The sequence below is a fragment of the Fusarium oxysporum genome, chromosome 12 (genome assembly GCF_000149955.1).
Source record: "Fusarium oxysporum f. sp. lycopersici 4287 chromosome 12, whole genome shotgun sequence".
NCBI classification, from domain to species: domain Eukaryota; kingdom Fungi; phylum Ascomycota; class Sordariomycetes; order Hypocreales; family Nectriaceae; genus Fusarium; species Fusarium oxysporum.
Genome location: NC_030997.1, coordinates 623,282 through 648,212, shown reverse-complemented (window position 1 = coordinate 648,212; position 24,931 = coordinate 623,282). Strand labels below are relative to the sequence as shown.

Below are 24,931 nucleotides of genomic sequence, written 5' to 3'. Positions count from 1 at the left end.
GATCGACGTATCATTCCTTGTGTCTGCTGGATCTACCTGATGAACTTCATGGATCGAGGTGAGTTTGGTCTGAAACATCCAGCCCTACCAATACTGACAATTCGATATAGTTAGTATCGGCAACGCTCGTCTCTATGGTCTCGAGGAGGAACTTGGCCTCACAAGAGATCAATTTCAAATCTGCGTGTCGATTCTCTTTGTTACCTACTGTGTAAGTCGCATCAATGCCATATCCACCTCATGAGACAGCCCGCTGACTTGATCTTAGCTGTTTGAAACTCCCTCCAACCTTATCATCAAGAAGCTGCAGCCTGCACGATACATTGCCGGTCTCGTTTTCTTCTGGGGTATTGTGGCCATTTGCACAGGTTTCGTCAACAACTTTGGCTCAATGGTTGCTTGCCGCCTGCTTCTCGGTTTCTTTGAGGCTGGTCTCTTCCCAGGCATCATGTGAGTGTTGGACTTCTCCATTTCGTGATATGCATCTGACCATGGTCATTTCTAGGCTGTACCTGACCACCTTCTATCACAAGAAGCACATCTCACTTCGCAATGCGTACTTCTATTCCATCTCTGCCATCTCCGGAGCCGTTGGTGGTCTCGTTGCCCTCGGTATCGGTGAGCTCGACAACTGGGATGGCCCTCAAGAGGGTGCTGCCGGATGGCGAGCCTGGCGATGGATTCTCACTATCAACGGTATCCCCACCGTCCTGACAGCCGTTTTCATCCCCTGGATCCTGCCAAACACTCCCGCAACCGCCAAGTTTCTCACTGAGGAGGACCGACAGAACCTCTTGGACCTGCGAGCAGCGGAGATTGGTCAAACAACATCTGGTCAGGAGATGCACAAGGAAGACGTCATCGCTGGAGCCAAGGACTGGACCATTTGGGCTCTCTCCATTGCTCAATACTGTAGTCACTCAGTCCTTTACAGCTTCAGTGTCTTCTTGCCAACCATCATCAAGCAAATGGGCCAATGGACCGACAAGCAAGTCCAGGGTCTCACAGTCCCTGTGTACGCCGTGGGCTTCGTCACCTATCTGATCTGTGCCAACATCAGTGACCGAACCCAACAGCGAGGACTTTTCTGCATTGGAGGAGGCTTGACTATGATAGTCGGCTACATTCTTCTGATTGCCAACCAAAGCACTGCCATGAGCTACGCTGGATGCTTCATTGTTGCTATCGGTCTCTGGACCGGCTCTGGATCTGGTATGGCTTGGATCACTGTCAATCAGCCGCGATATGGCAAGCGTGCCTTCGCTAGCGGTATCTTCATCACCATTGGAAACTCAGCTGGTGTTGCCGCCCCTTTCCTGTTCAGCAACGAATACGAGCCCCATTATCGTCCCGGCTACGGTGCCTCTATTGGCATGCTTGCCCTTGCTGTCTGCATTCACACTGCCGTCTACCTCCACTTCAAGCGTCTTAACAAGAGAAAGCTTTCTGGTCAAGAGGACTGGCGCATGGAGGGCAAGACTGAGGAGGAGATTGCTGAGCTCGGCGAGCACAACCCTCGATACCTGTATACTCTCTAGAGCCTTCAATCTGCTGTCCATCTTGAATTGACTTGACGAGAACTGAGTTGACATTTTTCATATTATGGATAAGAGTTGTTGGATGAAGTCTAGATAGATATTTAATCTAAATTGAAAAGTTTTGTCCAAACTCTAGCTCGTATCTTCTTCCATCCCACCGTCATCTTCGTATGTAATACATAATGTTGTCGTATGATTGTCCTTGGAGCAAATGCTTTTGTATTCAAACAAAGCGGCGTGCTTATAGTCCTCTGAAGAAAGTATAGGGGAAAATCTTAACTTTGTGCGAGTTGATCTGATCAATCTTGTACATACTCGTCCAAAGACTTGACTGAGACTAAGCACTAGCAAAGGGGCCATTGAGGGTGATATCATTAGGTTTATAAACTGATTGGCATTCGAATATTGACTCATAGCTACCCTTCAGAGACGGAATATCGTTTTGCGAAAGGGTCACCTTCTCCCACCATACCTACAGTGCCTTAGTTTCGCACCTTGATTATATTCGATAACCTAAGTGGTTCTACATAATCACTTCCATGTCAGCTTTTGCTATCAGGTCATATGTAACGCCAAGCATTTATCGTCATCTCTTCCAGCATCCAGTAGGTTCTCTGTGGCAACGATTCACCCCATGACGCAATGAAGATTAAACCATGTCTTGGTGATTTTCTTGGTGGTTGCAAATTACATCAATTGCAAGGCCCGATGTAGTATCGGTCTTGGAAATTGTCGTGGCTTGAGGTATGATGAAAGCGGCGTAAATAAGCGTGAAAAGGTTCAAAAGGCCAAGACCTGAACGGGGTTGCGGGGGAATCGCCTACGATCTGAGATTGGGGAAAACTCTAAGTGCGAAATGGAGAAGACGCTGAATGCGGAGAAATGAGGCTGGCCTAGATTCAGTATAGTGTTAAACTATTAATACTTTTAAAGATATATCAGCTGATGTAGAAACCTCCTGAGCCTGGGATGATGATTGGGGAGTTTGATGCTATACTCAAGAGAGCATAGTTGGAGTGCAGGTTGTCAGACTGAACTGTCAATTGAGTATCATGCTGCTTAATTGGATGAGCGTGGTCTGGATTTTGAGGCTGACAAAGTTCAATGTCCCTCGACAAATGAGCTTTCCTTGCATGACGTTTGATCAGCGGTTAGATAAGAACGAAAGGTGAGTCAAAAAAGTATGGACACCGTGCAGCCAGGAACACTATATCAACGGCAGATGAACGCTACTGCTCGACCATGTTAACACGCCTTTAGAGCGTTGGGAAATACTTTAAGGATTTAACAATATAGACATAGCTAAGGTCAAGGCGATGCTGTTAATATCTTGAGGCCCTCCAGTATCAGCTGGTTGAAACTGTATGTTTTATCGGTTGAGTTTTCAGTGCAAGGATATTGCTTTTTGTGACGATTCAAGACCCCTGCTACAAAGCATGAAAGTCCACTATTCGCTCGCCGCGGGCTCCACCTGTCCCCACAGAGCAACTGCCGAGGGAACAAGAACCCCGAGGGAAGAAGTCGAAGTCGCAAGAATTACTGCTGTGAATAGCTATGATGATCAAGAAGGAGATGATCAGTAATCCATCTAGTCATAAAACCGTCCCGGATGTTTCAATCTTGCCGAGGTGGATTATAAATGCTGAAACTTAGCGCGCAGCACCAATACAAATCAGGCATTATGCCCGTTGATAGGGCTCAAAACATGCGAAACTCTCTGCGGACTTGCGGACAATCAAGTCACACTAAGGCCATATTGCATCAACAACCGTGCAGGGGTTATGCGGTGAGTCCTTCAGCGAGGAGGTATATAAATACGCCAAGTATCCACACAATAGAATCAGTTCTAGTTACTCTCATCATTTAGACAACATCTAACAAGAATGGCCCCACTCGATAATCCCTCTATCCCCAAAGGCTCTCTAGTCCTCGTGACTGGAGTCAACGGCCTTCTCGGCTCTCATGTCGCCAAACAATTTCTCGAGTATGGCTACAAGGTTCGCGGAACTGTTCGTGACGTCGAGAAGAATTCGTGGCTCACAGCTGCATTTGATAAACAATACGGCCAAGGAAACTTCGAGCTTGTCGCGGTGGCCAGGGTTCAAATCCACGACACTCCACGACACATTTGTGAATATGGCGTGGATATGGATGCTGACTAATAATTTCGATGTGGAATGGGTGGAAATGGATCCATTATGGAAATGGATCCATATTGTGGAATTCGTGGAATGGAAACCTACTTCGTCCAACAATGGTAATTAATGGGTCCCGCCCGCCCTCGGTGACGTCAATGTTTTTGTCATTGGTCCATTAAAATCCGCCGTTGCTTGACGCAAAGGCAACACACCCACCGACGTTCCTGTTTCTTGTTATGCTGGATATTCGTAGCCGAACCGATATACCTATAGACGCGCCTTGCCGTCTCTCTCCGTCAAGATCCAGCTTTTGTAGAGCTGAAAGAGCCGTTGATTGTCCTCTTCTGTTCGTTCTGGAACGGATGTGGTTGACTTGGTAGGATGGGGAGTGGCCATTTCGATTTGGGGTAGTAACGCGAGTAACAGTGAAGCCCCCAGAATGGACTCATTGTGTACGGAGGAAAATGGGGTGGCAAATCGATGTTGTGTTGTTGTGGGTGATAGAAAGTACTTAGGATATGCGGGATTTCACAAGGAAATCAAGGTATTTTCGAACCCCACCTAAAATATTCCACGATTTCCACATGTGGAACATGTGGAAGGGGCTTCGTGGCGTGGATATGGAAATGCTGAAGCCCACGTGGAATGGAATGGAATGGATATGGATCCACATTATGGATCCATATGTGGATTTCGTGGTATGGATTTGAACCCTGGCGGTGGCAGACTTGACAGATGAGAAAGCTTTGACTGAGGCCGCCAAAGGTAGGAACTAGTTCTTTGCGTCGATAAAGTGATATGTGACTAATGCAACAACTACAGGGGCCGCTGTCATTGCGCATACTGCGTCAATTATGTCTATGGACGCTGATCCTAATAATGTTATTCCTGGCGTCATTAGCTTCGCCGTCGCGGCAATCAAGGCCGCTTATGCAGAGCCCAGCGTGAAGCGATTCGTCTTCACCTCATCATCTTCTGCCGCTGTCGTCTCTCAGCGCGATGTTCCCGGTGTCAAGGTGACTGAAGAGAGCTGGTCTGAAGGTGCGATCAAGAAGGCGTGGGCTGATCCTCCTTACACGCCCGACCGACGTGGTGCTGTGTATGCGGCAAGCAAAGCACAGGCAGAACAGGCTATCTGGAAGTATCACAAGGAACACCGAAGCGAGAAGCCTGAATTGGTCGTTAACACCGGTAAGATATCCAACAGAATTGTATATCGCTACCACTGACTGAGCGATAATAGTCCTTCCCAACTTCAACTGGGGAAGCTCAATTGATCCCGTGAACCAGGGATACCCTAGTAGCTCTGGCCTTCCAGTGCTGCTCTTCAAGGGACAAGTAACACCATTCCACAGCCTTATCGTCCCTCGTGAGTCTCGAGCATATTATGGTGATGATTATGTACTAATATCGACATAGAATACTACATTGACGTCGAGGACACAGGCCGACTTCACGTTGCAGCTGCTATCTTTGATCATGTCAAGGAACAGCGTATTTTTGGCTTCGCCGGTCGCTTCAGCTGGGATGCGATCCTGGATATTCTTAGAAAGAACTTTCCTAATAGGACATTCCCTGAAAACTTCTCAGGTGGAGAGGACCCCAATGAGATCGAGCCAAGAGACAAGGCTGAGCAGCTTCTGAAGGATTTAGGCCGACCTGGTTGGACAAGCTTGGAGGAGTCTATTCTGTCTAATGTTGAAGCTGTTGCAAAGGCGGAGGAGGATCCTAAGCTTTAGAATTAATAGATCTGGCATTAATATTTAACTTTTCTAAAGTGTTTTAATTGAAGTTTAGTCCAACAGGCAGACGTTAACAAAACGGTCAAACCATCGGGGCCAAAAAGTCAATTCTATCGCAATGGCAACATACCATCGCCAAATACAACTTTAAATACCGATGAGAAAAAAAGCAAAAAAGAATGACCTGCATATTGCAGGTGGCTGGATCTCTCCCGCCGGGAATTGAACCCGGGTCTCAAGCGTGACAAGCTTGCATACTGACCACTATACTACGGAAGATAACAGGCTAGAGCCTGCTGTAGTGGGTTGTGGTAGGAAGCGGCGTCATAGTGTATATAAAGATAAGAGAGTGTAATGCTAAGTCCCAGTGGATGATCCCTATTAGTAGAACAAGTTCAACCTATACCAGATGAAATGTCTCGACCGCCACCTCCCTATCCTGAAGTTTTCTCTTTATATACATATCCGTAATTCCATAAGCCAGACATGGTCCAACGTATTCATAATCATCTCCACGCTTCCGCAACAGAACAAGATCCTCGTAACCATCTACAATGCAGATGACATCTCCAACTTTGCAGTTCTGTGGCCCCATTCCCAAATATCCAGCATCGGTTTCATATAACCTCGTATGGTAGTTTCGCTTCATCATAAACACCTGCTGAGCATCGACATCAAACATCCTCGCCTTCAGTGCATCAGGCCCGCCGATCAACGGCGAAATACATCCCATCATTTCAGGGTTATTTCCCCCATCCTGAACTATCATGACGGAAAGACCGTCAGCCTCACGTGTCTGGAAGTATGTCGTAACACCTCGTGGTCGATCGCTTTCTGGAACTTGGAGGTCTAGTCGCTTCGTGAAGTTAAGCAATAGCAACATGCTCGGTGTATCCAAGGCCAGTTTCTGCATCCTCGCGACCACTAGAAATAGGGCCCAAATTGAAGGGATCTTAGTTGGATAGAACGGTATGCGATTGATATAGTTTTGTATCCAGTCGGCAAGATCGCCTCCCTTCTGGAGATTTCGGATCTCTGGGTTCCCTCCGACCTTCTTTAACGTTTGTAATTTCACACCGAATAGGTGCAACTTGGCATCCGCGATGTTTGGCCGTGGAATATTAGGGACGATTCGAGTAAGTTCGAACTCTCCATCAAACATCAAAGTCGGGTTGTCGGTCGCTCTTGATGGAAATTGCGGTGCCCAGGATGGCAGCCTCAGAGGATCTTCGAAGACACCCGATCCAGCATCTCGAAGAAATTGCACTTCTCTCCTGCCGCTGTTCCCAATAGTTTCTAGTACCGCCTTGCAGTAATCTACATATACATCTCTGACGCTCTTGGTGTAGTCCGGGCTAAGGGGCAGTGAGCTAAGACCCAGAAGGCCGTAGATGTGGTCTTTGGGATCTGTAGCTTCGAGTGTACCACCAAATGCGGAAAGTTGAACCGCCGTTCGTTGTCGCTCTTCTTGACTCTTTGTGGTTTTGTCCTTGTACATAATCTTGGCAACATCGAAACGGATAATGTTTCGTAGGTGAATGAAACCGGTACCTCTAGGTGGACAAAACTTCATCCAAATATGGCTTGGGACAAAGTTTGGTTTCGTTACTTGCTTTTCAGTCAGTTTGAGGGAAAGAATGTCAAACATGCGGCACACGTTCATGAGAGACCTGTACTCGATACAGACTCGTGGGGCAATGTAGAATAATGTTGAGGCCAAGACGTTTTCCTGCAAGATCCAGACGCGTCGCCAGTATGGGAGCAACGCGAGATCATCGAGCGATGCCCAGAACTTGTCGCATTCAGGTTCTTTTGTAAGACCACAAGTTCTCAACCACTCCAGGTTCATCAGGTTATCAACCTCCCACTTTGCTGCCCTGAAGGCTTTGCTCAAGACCATGATAGTCGTGATAGCTGTCAAGATTTTATCGTCCTCTTCAGAACCTAACCAACCAAGTACAAGATCAGCTGATGAGTAGATGTCGCGCATGAGCATGACTTGTTCAGTACGCTCTGCAGCATCGGCTTGGTTGATACAAACAGCGTCGACCCAGATTCTGAATTTGGATTGATCTCTATTGGGAAACTCATATTGCCAATAGCCTCGAACTTCCTTCAACGCGCGGGCGAGACTCTTTGAAACGGGAACCCCAACGCCGTCGATGTTGATGTTGACCCTGTCGGCTGCACTTCCCCATACGTAGGATAGCGCAGCAAAGCGTAGTTGTTTGCTGAAAGTGACGGTGTGCAATTTACATGAGACAACACCGTTGTCCTCAACTATCTCTAATAGTCTTATCTCAGGTTTTGAGGTGTCGAGCGGGGTCTGATACAGGTCTTTAGTGGACATATTGGCGATGATAAAACGAGGATCGAGAGGCACTGGGTAAAGGGATCAGTATTAAAGTGCTAGATAGTGTCTTGATGCCCGTTAAATTGAGTTTTCGGCGATAAGAAAAGAAATTGTAGGCCAGAGGAACCCTGCTGGAGAGTTTGAAGGTCAAAATACAATGGGCTGTGATGAGGCTGTGAATGCGCCTGACAAAATGCCTTCTGGCGCTTAGCACTATTAGGTGTGCCCTGCGACCAATGAAACGACCTCGAAAATTTGGGAGCTGCATGATGGTCAATCGGAAGGCATTTTCTGAGACGTTCTTTTAGAAACCGTTTATTGAGAAAAAATCGCACATCGGTGCTTCAAAAATGAGTAGAGTCAATATCGCCTTGCAGGGTATGCTTTTTCCACTTTTCCAAACAGTAAAACGCAGCCTAAGAGCTATGAAAGTCGGGCAAAGCGCTGAACAACGAATAATCATAACAAACAGGATCCAGAAAGAGAGGATCAAATCTTGGCAATCCCGAGTCAGCGTTCCCGCGCGCCGGCGAAACCAACGTTAGATCTCCTCCCTGGTCAGATGTTGCAGGCATTGAAGAAGATGAGTTTGGTATTGTCTGCGATAAAGGCAGTGCATTCATCCTATCCATGGCGTCGGCGATGAGTTCTGAAGCGCAGCAGCGAAGGCGGTCGTATTCTGCTTCTGCCATGCGCCACATGCGCCGGGCGCTCTTGAGGCATCCGAGAACGAGGGTGACGCGGTTGTAGTGATGTTCGAAGCATTCGTCAGGATGGCCTTGGGAGGTTGCTATTTGGATGAAGCCGCATAGTGCGAGCGCTGGAATGACAAATGGTGTATGCTTTGGTACATTGGGGCAGAGCGATATGCAATCTGATATTCTTCTTGAAGCGTCTGTTGCTTTGATGCCTTGGATCAGACTTGTTGATGATGAAAGAGGATGGTTCTGCGCAAAAGGCAGGAAGGGGTCCTTGACATCCGCTAGCAGTGGGTAGAGATTACTTCGCGGAAGATGTAATAGCATGCTGGCTAAGGCGATGATCATATGTGCCTGGAACATCATCTCATCGATGTTACCATACGAATCAACGATCTCCAACTTTCCAGAAGGCAGATGGTTCGACCAGCTAAGAAGGGCGTTCTCGATGGACTGCGTATGGTCATGGCTACTGTTCTTCAACTGATTCAGCAGCAAGACACGTCCTAGAATCGTCGCAGCTTCGATGCGATAGCTGAATGAGGAGAAGGCAACGTCGCCTGTTGAGAGCACCCGCCTCTTGAACTCAAGAACATGGTGTGACGGGGGGATGTCTAACCGGCCATTATAGAATGCTTCTTCACATGGTAAGAGGACCTTGGGCGGCGTACTGCTGCATCGCAGGATCATTGTTTTGGGAGGGATAGCCATGGAGATGTCAGTGACATAAATCTCCCACCAAGTTCTCCTCAGACTTTCGGCCTCAATCGGATTATCAAGCTGTCTCGACGATGCAAAGTCTTCGCGATGCATGCCCAAATCCATGGCCATTTGCGTACATTGGCCGAATGTTCTGTTCGCGGTATCGAGATCGCGACTGAAGAACAAAAGGATAGAGTAGATCAGAAGCGACTGAACCATGTAAGTCGAGGTTTCGATGGCGGACATCATATCAGTCGCGACTTCAGCGCGCAGCTGTGCGTCTGGCCCAGAAGAGGCGTAGTGAGATCCTGCAAATTCAACCATGCGACGCAAATATGGGGGATAGTTCCGCGATGTGAACACCGAACTTGGAACGAGGAAGGGATGAGCATTGTGAAAGTTCTCATAGTACAGTCGAAGCAGGCGATCGCCGTCGGAACAAGGCTGTACGGGAGTATTGAGACTCCCCAAGCTATTGCTACCAAAGGTTTGTGTAATGATGTTAGGGTCAAGATGCGTTAGATATGACATGACATTATCGTTTTGAGGTTGAGGTTGTTGAGCAGGGGTTTGGTCGTCGCTAATCCGTCGTTGGGTCTGCACATTTGCGCCTCGGGGTGATTGACGGGTGTGTCGGGCGACACTTCCAACCAAGTCATTGCTGGTAGCTGTGCTCTGACTTATTCCAGATGACGGTAATTCCTGGGAAGAAGATGTCGGAGTAATCGGTAAACTGATGGGATTAACAGTTACGCAATCCACATATGAAGATTGTTGGTCGCCTTGAGAAGTCTGCATCACGGGCTGTCTACTTCTCTGCTGCAGTTCCTCGGCTGGCGAACGATGCTTCTTGCGACGTCCACCACGTCGCGATGGTTCGTAGTAGCATACTTGCTCTGTCTCTTTGCAACGCGAACACGAGGGTTTCCCCGCATCGCACTTGAGGTGCTGCTTTCTGCAGACGACGCAAGCGAGACTTGCTATGCCGGTTGATTTGACTGATCCGGTTGTTGAGACTGTCATGATGATCTGCGGTGAGTCGGTAAGGATGGGATATCAGAAGGAGGTGGATTCGGGTGAGTCGGCGATTGAAAGATATGCAGGGTTTGATCAGCACAGATTGCGCAATCAAGGCATGAGCCTCATGGAGAATCGTTAGATTGAACCAAGCATATGATACAACTTGCAGCGGCCAAAAAAGAGATTAGACGATTGATTGATTGATTGAACGAATGTGCATATGTATCATGCTATCTCAACTGCAGAAGCAAACACGAAGTTGAAGAATGTTGAGTGGGGACAGGATGATCTGACTCGAGCTTGTGAGTGGTCAATGCACTGATAAGCTGATATCAGGCCACGTCTTGGCCAGTCGATAACAACCAATAAGCCGAAGATATCCACATGATCTACAATCTCAAGCCGAGAATCCCATTGTTCTCTTTCCCATTCATCATTCTACATCGACCTCATAGAGAAGTAGAAGCTGAGATAGTTTTAGTCCCTTCATGATTATCCTTGGGCAATCTAAAAGTATTCTCTCTATAATATCGCGAGGAGGGTTGGTTCAACAAGCGATTTGAACGTTACTATTTTCATGCAGGGCCTTCAATCGCCGATCAAGATCCTGGCGGACTGATTCACCCTTATCTGAAGTCTCGGTCATGAGCCAATCAATGCACCGCTTGAATCCCCGAAGACACTGGTACGAGATTGACCCTTGAATGATGGTTCGGCGATTGAAGATGCGGCTCTATTATAGATAGCACCTTGATAACATTGTGCAAACCGGCCTGTAATTAAACAGTTCAAACTGATTCAGTACTTCTGCACCTCAAGACCCAAGATTATTATCGTATCTATTTATTTCACACCACTATTTGAACTCTACCACAATGGCTGCAGTCTCAACACGATTTGCCCCTCTGCCACTTACACCGTGTCAATCATCTCACCAAGGCTTCACTTCCTACACCGACTTTAAAGAGCCCGAAACTTACTCTCTGGATGACTTCGTCCGCGATGTCAAAGCTCATTTAGGAGAGGAGGGTGGTATTGGCTGCGAGGATATCGATGAGGACTACCTCATTTCCTTAGCGAGAAAATACACATCAAACCCTAACGATTGGGCACGCTATTATCACAACTGTCCAGAGAAGAACTACACACGCAATGCGATTGTCAACATCAATCACAAAGCCAATATCGTGAGTATTCTAGATCATTGACTGTTTGCGATACTAACTCCCCAAAGCTCTTATTAGTCTGGAACCCAGGAAAAGGTTCACCCATTCACGATCACGCCAATGCCCACTGTATCCTCAAAGTGCTGGCAGGCGAGTTGACAGAAACCATCTACAACATGCCTGAGAAGGGTTGCGAAGACCGCCCTCTGTCGATCAAGAGTGCCAATACCCACCAAGCCGATCAAGTCACATATATCTCAGACGACATTGGTCTTCACCGAGTGCATAACCCTCACCCTACCCAAGTGGCCGTATCTTTGCACAGTAAGTTCCAAAGCTTCTATGACTTCGCATTGAATTGCTAACTAACATGTATTAGTATACACTCCGCCAAATGCTGCTGATATCGGTTACAATGTCTTCGACGAGTCAACGGGTCGTGCAAGCTTCATGGCAAGAGCCGAAGCTCGCTAATTAATATCTGGAAGAGTTTGAGATAGTCCTTACATACATTGATACCCTGCCATAAAAGATACGGAGAATAGACATTGATTCCATTTCGCGACCGTATAATATTTATCGAATCTATGTGAAGAGCAACACATCGTCTATGACCTAGTGAAATTTGACATCCGGCAAGGTCGGGAAAGGTCTGTCCCTCACATGGGTACACCGTTAAGAATCACCTTGAAAAGAAGAGAGTTTTTTATCTCATCAGCGCGAGCCTTCAGCTCATCGACATCCCAGTTCACCCAGACAAATTTACCCTTGAGAAACTCCGCCTCTGGTGACGCAAGCCAAACATAGAATTGAGCTGCAAGCGCAGCTACATATAACCAGTCAGCTAGTAATCCACAAAAGGTTCAAGGTGACTTACGATCATCCTGCCCGACAACATCAAACCTCTCATTCAGCTCAGTGCGAATGACGCCAGGCTGAATCTGGACAACGTGCCACTCGGGATTATCGTCCTGCAGGTACTCGAACATCTTGAAGACGGCGGCTTTGACGGCAGTATACGCCCAGCCTTGAGCGATCGGCCTCAGGTGCACCATTCCGGTTGATGTATTGAAGATGTAGGCATTGCTGGTTAGAAAAGGACCGAAGGACTGGAGGGTGTTGAAGGCGCCAATGACGTTGAGTTCGATGCCCCGACGAAACTCCGCTTCATCGAAACCGACGACTGCTCCCACATCGGGAGAAACGCCGGCGTTGCTGATCAGGATATCAACCTTAGCGCCATCCGCTTTCTTGACAAGGTTTGGAACCGCAGCATCTAATTTGCTACGCTGGCTGATGTCGACGGCCTCAAAGATGACATTTGTTTTGCCTCCACTGGCCTCTGCGATCTCGGCTGCAGCTGTCTCAAGTCTATCGAGACGTCTTCCGAGGATAGCGATGGTTGATGCTCCAGCTTGCGCAAAGGCAATAGCGATTGACCTGCCAATACCTGTACCACCACCAGTAATCGCGACAAATTTACCGGCTGCACTGAGCTCCGGGCGAGTTGGGTCAATGGAGGGGTAGGGTTTGTTATGCCAGGTTTTAGTGAAAGAGACAAAGTTATCCATGGTTACTCTTAAAGAATGTTGCTTGCAATGAATCTGTTGAAGTAGTTGTGAAGATACCTAATTGATGGTAATCTGGGGACTTTATATAAATGCCTGTTCCAGATGGAGTTGTACTACTTCGCCGAGAAGCCCTTATTCAAGCGCCATTTGAATATTCAGCCTACTCCATGGAAGGCATTACACATCAGCTCTATCATGACCAAGGCAGAAGACAATTGGAAGTGAAACTTCCATGGAAGCCGAAAACGGCATAGTCACAGAAACAATGGAGTTGATGGAAAGCTTATTCTTAGAAATATGCGCTTTGTCAGCCAACTCCGCTTCCGCGGAAGCGGCTGGACACTATAACCTCCCTCCATGGAAGCATTGTCATCACTTTAAACCGCTTCCCACCTTTCGCAGCTAATGCCCGCTACCATACCAAAAGTTCAATATGCAATCGAACAACCGACCACGAAAAGTAATATTCAACAGTATATACAGATGGCTTGCTAATTGGCGATCAGGCGTGCGACCTCTGTTATACACGAAAGATCAAGTGTGATGGGCTGCAGCCTAAATGCTCAAATTGTGTCAATTACAAGGCTAATTGCACACACACTGCGCGTAGTCGAAAATGGAAGCCCAAAGTTCTGCAAGATGATGAGCCTCAAAAGGAGGATGAAATCCGGAACCTCCAAGCGCAGATGCAAGAGCTACAACAGCAACTGGTACTGTACTGCAGAATCATGCGGTGAACAGAAGTTAATGTCAAGATGTAGGCTCAGTACAAACAGGCAACAGAGATTGCATTAGTTGCGTCTGCGCCATCGCCCCAAGCAGACTACAAAGATGACCTCGCTCAAGTCAGAAAGATACGCCACTCTCTTAAACTCCCGCCCCTTCAACAGACGATGCACATGATTGGCATCTATCTCAATACTGTTAACTCGTTATTGCCTCTCTTCCATTCCGATACTCTTCTACGACTTGTTGGAGAAACCTACGCTCTCGAACCGAAACAGCGCGACCCAGTCGTCTGGGCTGCGATCAATGTCGTGCTAGCCATGGCACTGCAACAGATGCCCGAAAGCAACAGCATTGGCACTCCGTATGGCACTACAGAAAGCTATCTGAGCCACGCTCAATCGGTTCTATGGGCTATAACGCTAAGCCAGACTCAGCTCATTAATATTCAGACGCTAATTGGAATGGCTATGCTGCTACAAACTGGACACGACTCTACGCCGGCCTTGGTCATTATATCAACAGCGATGCGTCTTATACACAAGATCGGTCTACATAACCGTGCCTATTCTGCGCATCTTGATCCTGTTGAAAGACAACAACATGCCCGCGTCTTCTGGCTAGCATACATCGTTGATAAGGATCTCAGCCTCCGCGCCCAACAGCCATCTATCCAAATCGACGAGGACATCGATCTTGACTTCCCTATGTCATTCAGTACTGTTAACAACGGTGACTCTAGCGCTGGTGTAGTTACGAGTATCGACGGTAGCACCACTATGGACTATTTCCTCGCCCGGGTCCAGCTTGCCAGCATCCAGGGTGACATCTACGACCACCTCTATTCAACTCGCGCCTGGAAACGGACACCTGAAGAACGAAGGTTGAAAAGAGAGAATATCGTGCTCGCACTGAACAACTGGAAAGCCTCAGTGCCATCAGATTTCGGTGCTGCTGACGTCATTACAACTACGAGTAATAACCCTTCAGTCGGTGCTTTCTTCTGCATTCTTCATACAAATAGTCTTCTATCCTTGATGTTAATAACAAGGGCACATGCTTGGGATGAGCAATGGGTCGGCGTTTTACGTGATCATGGCAGAGGAGTGGGCACATTACAACTGCCAAGCGATTGGAACTCATTGGTAGGACAAGCGAGAGACTTCATGATCCTATTCGAGTATGTTGTGCCGAAATATTGCTGGTTGAAATGGTAAGTGCTTCCACACGACGACACTTAACCAGCACTAATATATATAGGGTCTCGACTTGTACCTACATTTCTTCAATGGTACTCCTGACTGCCAACAACCTACATGATCTCCAGCACGCGGACTTTGAGCGGGATAGCAATCTCATCGAGAGAGCTCTCGCATGGTTTGGAGAAGTTGCTAAGGAGTTGCCCTCACGGAAGACGGAAGTACTAGAGAACATTTGCGTTGAAGCAGTTCAAGCGATGAAAACTAGACGTGCTCATGAGATCGACCTGAAATTTGGGGGTGATTGGCTCATTGGGTTCCTTAACAGTCTGGAGCCTTCTTGATGACGTGGAAAGAGGTAGACTCGAATATTAGTATTGTGCTACTGTTCTAATATGTTTCTGCCAACATTCCAAGTTAACTTACCAAGGAACTTGCTGAAAGCTACCATTCTCATACTCCCAAAATGTCCCAGGTTCAATGTCCCCCTTGGTCGACTCAAGCAACCTCACCACTGCCTCGGCCCCTTCTAAGGGGTCTTTCCTGCCCTTGTAGCCATTAAAAGCCGTCTTGCAGTGTCCTGGGCTTACAGCCCAGAAAGTGATATTGGTTCCGTTATTACTATGGTTCTCCGCGGCCTGCAAGTGCAGCATAAGCATATTGAGACCAACTTTGGAGACGCAATAGTCAATGTTGGCAACAGGAGGGAGCTAGCAAAGATGAGCGTTTGCACATGATGTCTCTTCGGTCACGAACCTCTTTGTTGTTTGTTCTGGCCATACTGCCGCGAGCACTCGAGATCATGATGACTCTTGGCTCGGAGCACTTTCTTAGCAGTTTACCAAAGGCATGCGTAACAACAGCGTTGCTGGTGATGAGGTTGTTGTAGCAAGAGTTGGATGCTCCTCGGATATCCGCCAGATTATCTGATGATCTTCGCTCAACTTTGCCAGCGTTGTTGATCAGAACTGTCGTGGTCAGCTCTCCGATTCAGTCAATGATCAGAACACATACCGTCCAGTTTCCCATATTCTCGCTCCAGAGATGCCACGGCTGCTTCGATAGAAGCGTCGTTCTCAATATCCAACTCAACAAAGCCGAGTTTACCTTTGATTCCACTATCAATTAGTGATTCAATCGCTTCTTGTGCTGCATCATTTCTGCGACACCCAAGCACGATAGTGGATGAAGGGAGGCGGGTAGCGATGGCTTGCACAATGGCATAACCAATCCCGCGGTTTGCACCAGTAACTAGGATAGTTACCATCTTTCCTGAAATGTAGACTCACACACAGGAAGATCTGTCAGAATTCTGGTGCATCCAATATTCATCGCCTTATAAGCTAAGGAGTCGGACTTACGGATTTCGGAATTAAGGAAGTGGCTCTGCAACGCCGTGACGGCCACAGTCCAGGATGAGCTTACTGCAGCCACTCACACTGTGATACTGTTTCTGGTGCCGCATGTTCATATAATTACTATTCTATCACCACCTGTATAGATACGTCTCGTAGGTCAGAAAAGAAATATCTGCCGGCTTATTGGAATAACGGTTGATCCGCCTGAAGCCCATGAAGGAGCGAAGTCCACGATGACCATGGAACTCCATCTTCAAAAACCTCGTCGTCGAAATTGAAGCCTTCAAGGAATTTCAAAGGGTCCTCCATATGTTCTAGCTCAGTCGACGTAGCAGGGTCTATTTTGCGCCCAGTCCTTGCGGCTGGTGCGTCCAGATTCTTCCGCAGTGTTTCAGCCTTAATCCTCAGCGCTTTCAGAACAGCTGGTTTAGCTCCAGTACAACCAATGAAGTCAAAAGCCATCTCCTGCTCGAAGATGCTATTTATAGCCCGCCATGCGCGGTCGACGTGTGGACCTTGCGGTTTAGTGCACAAATACCACAGAACAGATAATGTTACATGGTACTGCGGATGAACCTTCTTAGCCCACGAGAACTGCGCTAGAAAAGGATTATTGCCAGCTGTCCTCGCTTCCAGGATGTCCAACGCAGTAGCAAGTGTTTCTTCTTTTAGTACAGAGTCATTGACCTCCCTCTTCTGCGATAAGAGCCACTGTTGGTTTGTGACGAAGTCGAGCTTCCGTAGAAGATAGTCTGTGCAGTGGACCGTAAGTCGTTGGTGCGGTGTTACTGGGTTTAACTTCTCCAGTCTGGCCCTGATCTTAGTATACGCTTCTTGAACGACTTTGTCTCTCCATTCTTTGCTGAGTGTTGATGCTGAGCGTTGCCAGCTTTGAGCTTTTCCATAGCTTTAGCTAAGTCGACATTGACCAACGAGAACGTCATGCAGGTCCATTCGGTCCGTTCGACTGGCAACTCCTTCATTTCAGGGAAGATATCAGCATCATTAATATTTAAGGGTAGCTTGACGTCTGACGTCGATAGCAGATCATTGGGGTCTTCCAAACCGAAGTCTTCCCCGGACCGGCTATCTCTTGTAATAATATGCCACCAAAGTCTTCGACGGAGCTCCGACTCTAAAGGTGACAAGCCAAGCTTAGTCCCATCCTTATGGAGTCCAAGAGATTGAGCTACTCGGATGACGAGACCATTGAGAATCCAAACAGACTTCCCTCGATTATGAACGCGGATTGCTGACTTGATTCCAGATGATTAGGCATGCCACATGAGGACAGTGGTGGAGTAAACTCACGAGGTATATAGCTAGAGCTCGTAGACCAGTCAATGTTGGCCGATTAAAAAGGTCACCATGAGCAAAGGCCTGTTCGATGCCCATTTTGAAACGCTGAAGTTCAGTGGTCTTATCCAAGAAGAGCGATGTAGTATCTTCGAGTGACACAGCCGCTGCAAAGTAAATACTATAGCAAAATGCAAGATCGTCAAACTTTTCAGTGACAGGGTCATCTATAGTTGAATAAACTCTGACTTCATCGGTGGGAATGTGCGTCAACTTCAGTCCGAGGATGATTTCAACGTTGTTCAGGTAGATATTCCAAAGCTCGATGGCGGTAGCTTTGCCAGGGTGAAACGCAGAAGGGTGCTGGGTATAGCAGGGAGAGGACATAATTCCCATTGCATCAAAGGGAGAGCTTGGAAGCTCTCTTTGCTCGTGCTGCGATGTCGCAAGAGCAGTTGCAATACTTTCGTCCTGATACCTATTAGTACCACGATCATCATACAGTATTAGCACGACTCACTTCACCAACGACTTGAGTTACCAGTATTTCATTAAGGTACTGGCCGGTCGAACCCTTGTGCAATAGGAAGTCTTTGGGCGAGTCGTGCTCATCCGCAGCCGTGCTTGGTTCGAAACTGTTACGGGACAGATTCCCATGCGTAGTTGCTTCGGCAAGGCTGCGCTCTAAACTCGCAATGCGACTGGCCATCTCAGCCATGATTGTTTTTTTCGTTCGCCTAACGCGCGGCCCAATCGGTGGGTAAGTGCATGTTCTGCCCGAAGAAGCGCATGACGAACATGGTGTGTTCTTGTCACATCGCGTCTTCTTACTTTTGCAGGTGTTGCACGAGCGAATTTGGTACCGTCCGGGCCCGGCGTTACTCGAGGAAGCTTTAGAGGCCATTGATACTTTAAACTACTAGTCGGGGACTTGAACAGAGAACTGAAGCGGCCACTGAATGACAGAGCGCACAGAACTTATGCGCTATACGGCGTCGGGCTTAAAACTCTGTTAAGTCCGGGTGCCCCGGGAAAGGAACGTGTATGAATGAATCGGGTGGTAGACTGGTTTTAAACCCGGGCCCGGCTTCATCATACCTGATTGGTAGATTGCCGCCAATACTTCTGGTCTGACCGTAGTTTCCAGCGCCTCAGGGATGGCTCGAGAGTAGCAACTTAGCTGGTGTTGACTATGTGGACAACCATAGTCAAGTGACAGTTGCTGTTAGAGGCTATAAGGAGAAAATGTATATAAGGATATGCCTCGCACGAACAAGTAGCACCAAACCATTCTTTTAAACAGAGAACCTAAAGCATCTTATCTCAAACAACTTGACAACAATCGACTCTGCTCATTATGGCAACTTCAACTACATCGCTTCCCAAAATCCACCAAGTACTGGTCCTTCATTCCACACGAGACCCCTATGACATCTCAGTCGTCACCCAGGATACTCCTCAGCCATGCCCCGGAAGTGCTGTGATCCGCGTTCTGTCAGCTGGAGTCTTGACCTACGCAGACCGAGTTTACAGTGGCCATAAACCTTATCCCTACCCTGAGCCTTTCGTCATAGGTTCTAGCGCCATCGGTCGCGTTATCGCTGTCGGGCCTGATGCCACTTCTCTTAAGCCTGGACAGCTTGTCTTCTTCGACAGCTTTATTCAGGGGCGAGATAACCCTAACTCGCTTATCCTCCATGGTCTGTCCGGAGGCTTTGACACCGCGAGTAATAAACTCATGGAGGGTGAGTGGCGAGACGGTACCTATGCGGAGTACGCCAAAGTTCCTCTGGAGAATTGCTTCCCATTAGACGAGAACCGACTCACTGGCAAGCGAGCTGACGGGGGATTTGGATACTCAATCGCAGATTTGGCCTATCTTTGGACCATCTCGGTTCCATTCGGAGGGCTCCAAGATATAGGCATCAGATCTGGTGAGAAAGTTATCATTAGCCCTGCTGCTGGAACTTTCGGAAGCGCCGCTGTTCTCGCTGCTCTGGCCATGGGAGCTCAAGTCATCGCTGTTGGTCGCAACCGTGAAACTCTGGATAAGGTGAAAACTTTGGATTCCGAACGAATTAGAACAGTTCTGAATACCGGAAACGTCGAGAAAGATGTCAAAGAGCTGACCAAATATGGTCTGACGGATGCTTTCTTTGACATCTCTCCCGGAAAAGCTGTCACTAGCACTCATTTCAAGAGTTGTATTATGTCGCTTCGCCGCGGTGGACGAGTGAGCTTGATGGGCGCACATGAGGAACTGAAGCTGCCTACTCAGTTCATCATGCTCAATGACATTACGGTCAAGGGGAAGTGGATGTATACCAAGGATGATATGCGCAACATGATCAAGCTGCTGGAGGCAGGGTATCTGAAGCTTGATGTAGCGCAGACTGCTGGTAACTTTCCCATGGAGGAGTTTACGGAGGCATTTGATAAGGCAGCCAAGATCAGCGGCCCTCTATCTCAGGTCCTCATCTCACCTTGAAGGCTTGCCTAGTACTGTGTATTGAGCTTGTAATTAAATTAGACATAATCGTATCCCACTCAATATTTATCAAGAAAACCGTGTCGAATAGTTTTACTTCCTATCACCTGACAGAGCTCTCTAAACGCAATGGTTAGTCAATGATAGTCAGTGCTCAATATAAGTGATGCCGGATTATCAGGCTGTGATAAGGTTGAGAGGATAAAAGAGACTTCAGCCTGAAAACAAAGGTAGAGAACACAAATTAACACATATGAGCAATATCCTCCTTGCCCTTGGATTATCAGGCATTAGTTGATTTCAATGAACATGCAGGGTAGATCTATTGTTTGAGTCGATATCTTATCTTATCTGATAAGTGACTGGCGCTTCCAGTTGCTCCATTTTGCATTGATCCAATGAAAGGAGGACATGAATCTGAAGTGGAGTCAATTCTTTTCTTTGACTGGTTATCGGCCGAGATCAGTCTGACGACGCCATGTCTGACTGCAATAATGATTGGTATTGAGCAAAAAGGGTTTATAAATTTCTCAGATGATGATGCTTTACTATGTACATCCGAGTATCCGGGGCCCTTACCATATACTGCACCCATTAATGAAGACTGATGACACAAAGCGTCCTTGGCCGCTCAGACCGCCGAGACATCTCCCACCACAAATGACGACGAATCCATGCCAAGCACTGTAAACCATATCTTATTTGGCAGTGGAAATTGCCATCGAAGGATTCTTTTCTACATGAATACCCAGCCGCGGATCATAGGCACTTCACTTCATCGGCGTCATAGAGTTTTGTGGATTCCTTCGGTGCATTCTTCGATGCAGAAACCCTGACGCATCCGGGCGCTGCCGTTTCTACGCTTGTCTTCTAACGCTTCTTGAGCTTGCAGAATTTAGCGCATCAGCAGCTTGCATATGATGCTACTGCTGTAGGATGAATACTGCGCGGTACCTGGCTGCCTCCCTGCCGGTTTCACCGCTGTTTCTTTTAATTCTTTATCCAGACTTTTATGTTGCATTGTCGTTGAACGTTATGATTATCTGCCCTGGTGGCTTGGCCTGCCCCCCCGCCTCATCTTGACATGACCATTTGAATCACCAATGAAACAAGAAATAATGCGAGATTAAGCTTAAAAAGTGTTTTAGACTTAATTCCAGCACAGAAAGTGGCTTTTGTGATGCCCACGCGGCCTTAATTTGTGATGCTGACAATTTCAATGCCAAGATGGCATACGTCAGCTCAGGCGTCATTGAAACTCCGTGAGTGGATAAGGTTCTCGCCTTTCGGATTTAGGAGGCGTCGCCTTGTCAGCATCTCCGATGTCATCCTCTCCCTGGCGGGGCCCGGAGCCCGGGCTTCCCGCACACAAAATATTTAAGCTTAATATGAGGATGTAACTGAGACTATCAGGGTATCATTAATAGCCATGAATTAAAACATCATGAATGCCACAGAGTTACAGAATGGTAATCAGTTAGTAGATATGGTTTCAGTATAGCAGAGCAATACATGGCTGAGACAGTAACACCCAGATCAAGATCCCATAAACTTATATCCATGGAGATAACCGTAAAAAGAACCCTCGCACAATCCGCACTCCCAAATCTGTGTAACAAAGGAAATCACACTACCTTAATTACGAGGCCAGAGTGGCTCAGCTGCCTTGGAAGAAGCCGAACCCGCCTAGACGCACCTAGGTCTTGGCTTCGCTAACTGGCCAAGAGAACGCGTACAGTCCCCGTGTCATAGATGGGGGCCATGCCGCTCTGAAGCTGCTAAATCCGACGTCAGATCTTCATATATGGTTCTTCAAAATTCCACTCTGACATGTCTGTTTCAAAGGGTCTGTGACGGTGAACATCTGTGGAACGCTGATAGCTATGAGTCTCTTGACCTTTTTCTTGATCTTTTCTCAGGTCTGCTCTTTGTATTCTGTACAAGGTATGTTATAGCTGGCGTCGTGATGATGAAACACTGACATGTGCATCTAGCGTTGTCTCTCGCTAGAGATACCATTGATCAATCGTCAACGATAGAGAAATTGGACTTTTCTCAAAGTCCACACACTCTCGACTCTGCATCTTCATTCCAGGTCGAATTTGATGTTCCTTATGAGCGTCAGCGAATCACACTGAATCTACAACCTTCCAGAAATGTTGTATCTCGTCTCACTACTGTTCAGCACATCAACTCCACAGACAACCATGGTGCCATCACTGATATTCAGAGCCAGCGACCTCTGTTGTACAAAGGTATAGCATTTGTGAATGATAATGAGAAGCAGACGCAAAGAAGAGTAGGATGGGCACGAGTAATGATGCGATATCGTCAAGGCCGACATGTCATTGAAGGCACCTTCACAAATGATGGTACTTATCACCATATTTCCCTGGATTCAAGTTATCGCCAGGCACGACAGATTCAAGATGGACAACTCAAGAAGAGATCTCAGCGAATGCTAGTATGGAAGCAAGCAAGGGACGAAAGCCTTGGAGGTCTTTCGCAAAGATCATCCTCAGATGAGCCGACCTGTCAGGCCCATAGGTACAATGACCGACGCCGCCAGGCTTCCGATGACCAGGATGCCCACCATCCTCTACTGACCCGACAGGACGTCAACGATTGGTTTGACCCAAGAGACGTGATTGGATCAACAGAAGGATGTCCAAACTCACGAAGAGTCGCCTTGATAGGAATTGCCGCCGACTGCTCATACACGGCAGAATTCGACAACATGCAAGATGCTCGAGATAACATCATTTCGCAAGTGAATATCGCGTCCCAAGTCTACGAAGACACATTCAACATCGCACTAGCCATTCAGAACTTGACCATGAGTGATCCTTCTTGTCCTAATGACGCACCGCGATCGATGCCTTGGAATCTTCCCTGCACGGCAAACGTCGATATCAACGACCGATTGAACTTGTTCACACAATGGAGGGGCAGACTACGCGATGATAACGCTGTCTGGTCTCTTTTCAGCGCCTGTCGAAGCGGTTCAACTGTTGGGATCGCCTGGATCGGAAGTTTGTGTAATCGATCACGAGGATCATCATGGGGTCGCGGCGGTACAGCTTCTGCGAACGTCGTTGTCCGCACGACTTCGGAATGGCAAGTCTTCGCGCATGAGCTGGCGCATAACCTTGGAGCTTCTCATGACTGTACATCAGGCGATTGCGGGACTTCAGGATACTCGCCTTCTGACGACTGCTGTCCCAGAAGTGAGACAACCTGCGATGCTCGAAACCAGTACATCATGAACCCCCAAAGCTCTCCCGGTCTGGAGGAGTTTTCGCCATGTACTATCGGCACTATCTGCACTGGCATCGGCGAGGAGCACGTTGACACGAGTTGCTTGGTCAGTGAGGACGAGGTGCCCGATATCAACGACAGTCAATGTGGCAATGGTATCGTCGAGCCTGGCGAATCATGCGACTGTGGTGGTGAAGAACGATGCCCCGAAGATTCCTGCTGCAACCCTTCGACCTGCCAACTCCGTAGCGGTGCAGAGTGCGATCCACTCACAGATGGATGCTGCACTGACGAATGCCAAGTCGCTTCAAGCGGTTTAGTCTGCCGCGAAAGTACAGCCTCCTGCGATCCCGAAGAGACATGTGATGGAAGCTCGAGTCAATGTCCCGTTGACGTACAGAACTGCGATGATGATGAAGATTCAGGTAGCAGAGGAGGAGGATCAGGAAGGAGTTGGTTTGATAGGAACAGGACGGCTGTCATTGCGACTGCATCTTCTGTTGGTGGAGTTATTCTGATCTTGGTCCTTTGCGTGATATTTTCTTGTATCAGGAAGAGGAGAAGACAGAGAGGAACGCAATTGCAGAGTGGAAACATTAGCGATGGATCGAATGCACCGGCTCTTGAGCATACGAGAGGTGTTACGCAGATGCCAAGCGCACCGAGGTTGGTACATAGATATGCATAGTTGGGCTTGGAGTTTAGGAGATATGTTTTATGATAGATATGGCGGGCGTCAATACTGTTAGGGACTTTACTGGCACAAGAATATGTATCCTGAATTGAAGCGATAGTCTTGGTCTCGAGTGTAAAAACCATGATGCCATTTAGCCCATCGACTTTTCCTTTCCAAGGCCCACGATATCCTTGACTGCGGCAACGTCAACAAATTTAGGTAGAATACGCTTCATGATGAACTCATGGACCTCAGGGTCATCATCAATAATCCCATCCTCAACACAGATAACATGAAAGTCCAACTCCGCACCAGCCCTTGCGCTGCTCAGTATGCTCCCCATAGTCGTCAACCCAACCAACACAACGTGCCTAACCCCGCGAGCCCGTAGATAAGCCAACAAATCCGAGGACCCAAAACAATTTGGCTGTAGTTTACCAAGCAAAATTTCATCTTTTCCGCCCCAACCCCTGGGAGGCACTAGCTCAGCCGGAACACCATAGTGAGGACGATGGGGATCAGAAGGTGCGTTGACAAATGCACCACTTGCTTCGAGCTTTGCTACCCAGCCTGCGAGCTTGTTATATGGCGACACGAATGCATTTGAGTTAATGTTGAAGGGAAGTGTATGGTGGATGATCATAGGTACATCGTCGTAGAGAGACTGAGAATCCTTTGGCTTGGTTGAGGCACGGCGAAATTTAATCTCCGAGCGGAAGATGTTGAGAAGTTTCTGGATTTTGCTGAGATAAACGGCCTGCTCTTGTTGAGAGAAACGTCGGAGGATTTGAGATTGAACGTCCGAGAGAAGAAGGGCTGTATGATCGAGTGAGACTGGAACATAGAATGGAGATGTCATGATGGGATCCTGATTAGTCGGAAAGAAGAGGTTACTGAATAGCAAGACATGAGCTAGGATGGCAACGATAAAAGGCTCTCTTATATGCCAATGGGCTAGATCGCATGCAATGAGAATCGCCCCAAAGCTCGTTCGGTTTGTTG

General features: G+C 47.7%; 12 protein-coding genes and 1 non-coding gene across 13 annotated transcripts; 6 read left to right on the top strand and 7 right to left on the bottom strand.

Moving 5' to 3' along the window:
- Positions 1-39: 39 nt before the first annotated feature.
- Positions 40-1,538, top strand: FOXG_13315 (uncharacterized protein; the record flags this gene model as incomplete). Its single annotated transcript, XM_018393270.1, has 4 exons — positions 40-58; positions 111-211; positions 269-450; positions 506-1,538. The coding sequence occupies 4 exons, from the start codon at positions 40-42 to the stop codon at positions 1,536-1,538; spliced, it is 1,335 nt and encodes a 444-aa protein (XP_018252504.1).
- Positions 1,539-3,421: 1,883 nt separating this feature from the next.
- On the top strand, positions 3,422-5,415 carry FOXG_13314 (uncharacterized protein; the record flags this gene model as incomplete). Its single annotated transcript, XM_018393269.1, has 5 exons — positions 3,422-3,668; positions 4,403-4,441; positions 4,499-4,867; positions 4,920-5,045; positions 5,096-5,415. 5 exons carry the CDS (start codon positions 3,422-3,424, stop codon positions 5,413-5,415), a joined length of 1,101 nt encoding a protein of 366 aa, XP_018252503.1.
- A 210-nt stretch (positions 5,416-5,625) lies between these two features.
- Positions 5,626-5,697, bottom strand: FOXG_21135. Its single transcript has one exon. It is a non-coding gene; the product is annotated as a tRNA-Asp (tRNA).
- A 121-nt stretch (positions 5,698-5,818) lies between these two features.
- FOXG_13313 (uncharacterized protein) lies at positions 5,819-7,768 on the bottom strand (the record flags this gene model as incomplete). The annotated part of the gene is made up of 1 exon (XM_018393268.1): positions 5,819-7,768. The coding sequence occupies one exon, from the start codon at positions 7,766-7,768 to the stop codon at positions 5,819-5,821; it is 1,950 nt and encodes a 649-aa protein (XP_018252502.1).
- A 419-nt stretch (positions 7,769-8,187) lies between these two features.
- Positions 8,188-10,194, bottom strand: FOXG_13312 (uncharacterized protein; the record flags this gene model as incomplete). The annotated part of the gene is made up of 1 exon (XM_018393267.1): positions 8,188-10,194. The coding sequence occupies one exon, from the start codon at positions 10,192-10,194 to the stop codon at positions 8,188-8,190; it is 2,007 nt and encodes a 668-aa protein (XP_018252501.1).
- A 732-nt stretch (positions 10,195-10,926) lies between these two features.
- Positions 10,927-11,939, top strand: FOXG_13311 (cysteine dioxygenase). Its single transcript, XM_018393266.1, has 3 exons — positions 10,927-11,378; positions 11,426-11,681; positions 11,737-11,939. Exons 1-3 carry the CDS (start codon positions 11,067-11,069, stop codon positions 11,829-11,831), a joined length of 663 nt encoding a protein of 220 aa, XP_018252500.1. The 5' UTR covers positions 10,927-11,066; the 3' UTR covers positions 11,832-11,939.
- A 77-nt stretch (positions 11,940-12,016) lies between these two features.
- Positions 12,017-12,928, bottom strand: FOXG_13310 (uncharacterized protein; the record flags this gene model as incomplete). Its single annotated transcript, XM_018393265.1, has 2 exons — positions 12,017-12,183; positions 12,235-12,928. The coding sequence occupies 2 exons, from the start codon at positions 12,926-12,928 to the stop codon at positions 12,017-12,019; spliced, it is 861 nt and encodes a 286-aa protein (XP_018252499.1).
- A 433-nt stretch (positions 12,929-13,361) lies between these two features.
- Positions 13,362-15,197, top strand: FOXG_13309 (uncharacterized protein; the record flags this gene model as incomplete). Its single annotated transcript, XM_018393264.1, has 4 exons — positions 13,362-13,388; positions 13,435-13,638; positions 13,690-14,867; positions 14,915-15,197. The coding sequence occupies 4 exons, from the start codon at positions 13,362-13,364 to the stop codon at positions 15,195-15,197; spliced, it is 1,692 nt and encodes a 563-aa protein (XP_018252498.1).
- A 78-nt stretch (positions 15,198-15,275) lies between these two features.
- On the bottom strand, positions 15,276-16,120 carry FOXG_21134 (uncharacterized protein; the record flags this gene model as incomplete). Its single annotated transcript, XM_018401467.1, has 3 exons — positions 15,276-15,563; positions 15,610-15,821; positions 15,868-16,120. The coding sequence occupies 3 exons, from the start codon at positions 16,118-16,120 to the stop codon at positions 15,276-15,278; spliced, it is 753 nt and encodes a 250-aa protein (XP_018252497.1).
- A 271-nt stretch (positions 16,121-16,391) lies between these two features.
- FOXG_21133 (uncharacterized protein) lies at positions 16,392-18,225 on the bottom strand (the record flags this gene model as incomplete). The annotated part of the gene is made up of 4 exons (XM_018401466.1): positions 16,392-16,963; positions 17,041-17,467; positions 17,523-17,978; positions 18,028-18,225. The coding sequence occupies 4 exons, from the start codon at positions 18,223-18,225 to the stop codon at positions 16,392-16,394; spliced, it is 1,653 nt and encodes a 550-aa protein (XP_018252496.1).
- A 639-nt stretch (positions 18,226-18,864) lies between these two features.
- Positions 18,865-19,995, top strand: FOXG_13306 (uncharacterized protein; the record flags this gene model as incomplete). Its single annotated transcript, XM_018393263.1, has 1 exon — positions 18,865-19,995. One exon carries the CDS (start codon positions 18,865-18,867, stop codon positions 19,993-19,995), a length of 1,131 nt encoding a protein of 376 aa, XP_018252495.1.
- A 1,777-nt stretch (positions 19,996-21,772) lies between these two features.
- FOXG_13305 (uncharacterized protein) lies at positions 21,773-24,084 on the top strand. The gene is made up of 2 exons (XM_018393262.1): positions 21,773-21,939; positions 21,990-24,084. The coding sequence occupies exons 1-2, from the start codon at positions 21,879-21,881 to the stop codon at positions 23,939-23,941; spliced, it is 2,013 nt and encodes a 670-aa protein (XP_018252494.1). The 5' UTR covers positions 21,773-21,878; the 3' UTR covers positions 23,942-24,084.
- On the bottom strand, positions 24,081-24,788 carry FOXG_21132 (uncharacterized protein; the record flags this gene model as incomplete). The annotated part of the gene is made up of 1 exon (XM_018401465.1): positions 24,081-24,788. One exon carries the CDS (start codon positions 24,786-24,788, stop codon positions 24,081-24,083), a length of 708 nt encoding a protein of 235 aa, XP_018252493.1.
- Between the last annotated feature and the right edge of the window lie 143 nt (positions 24,789-24,931).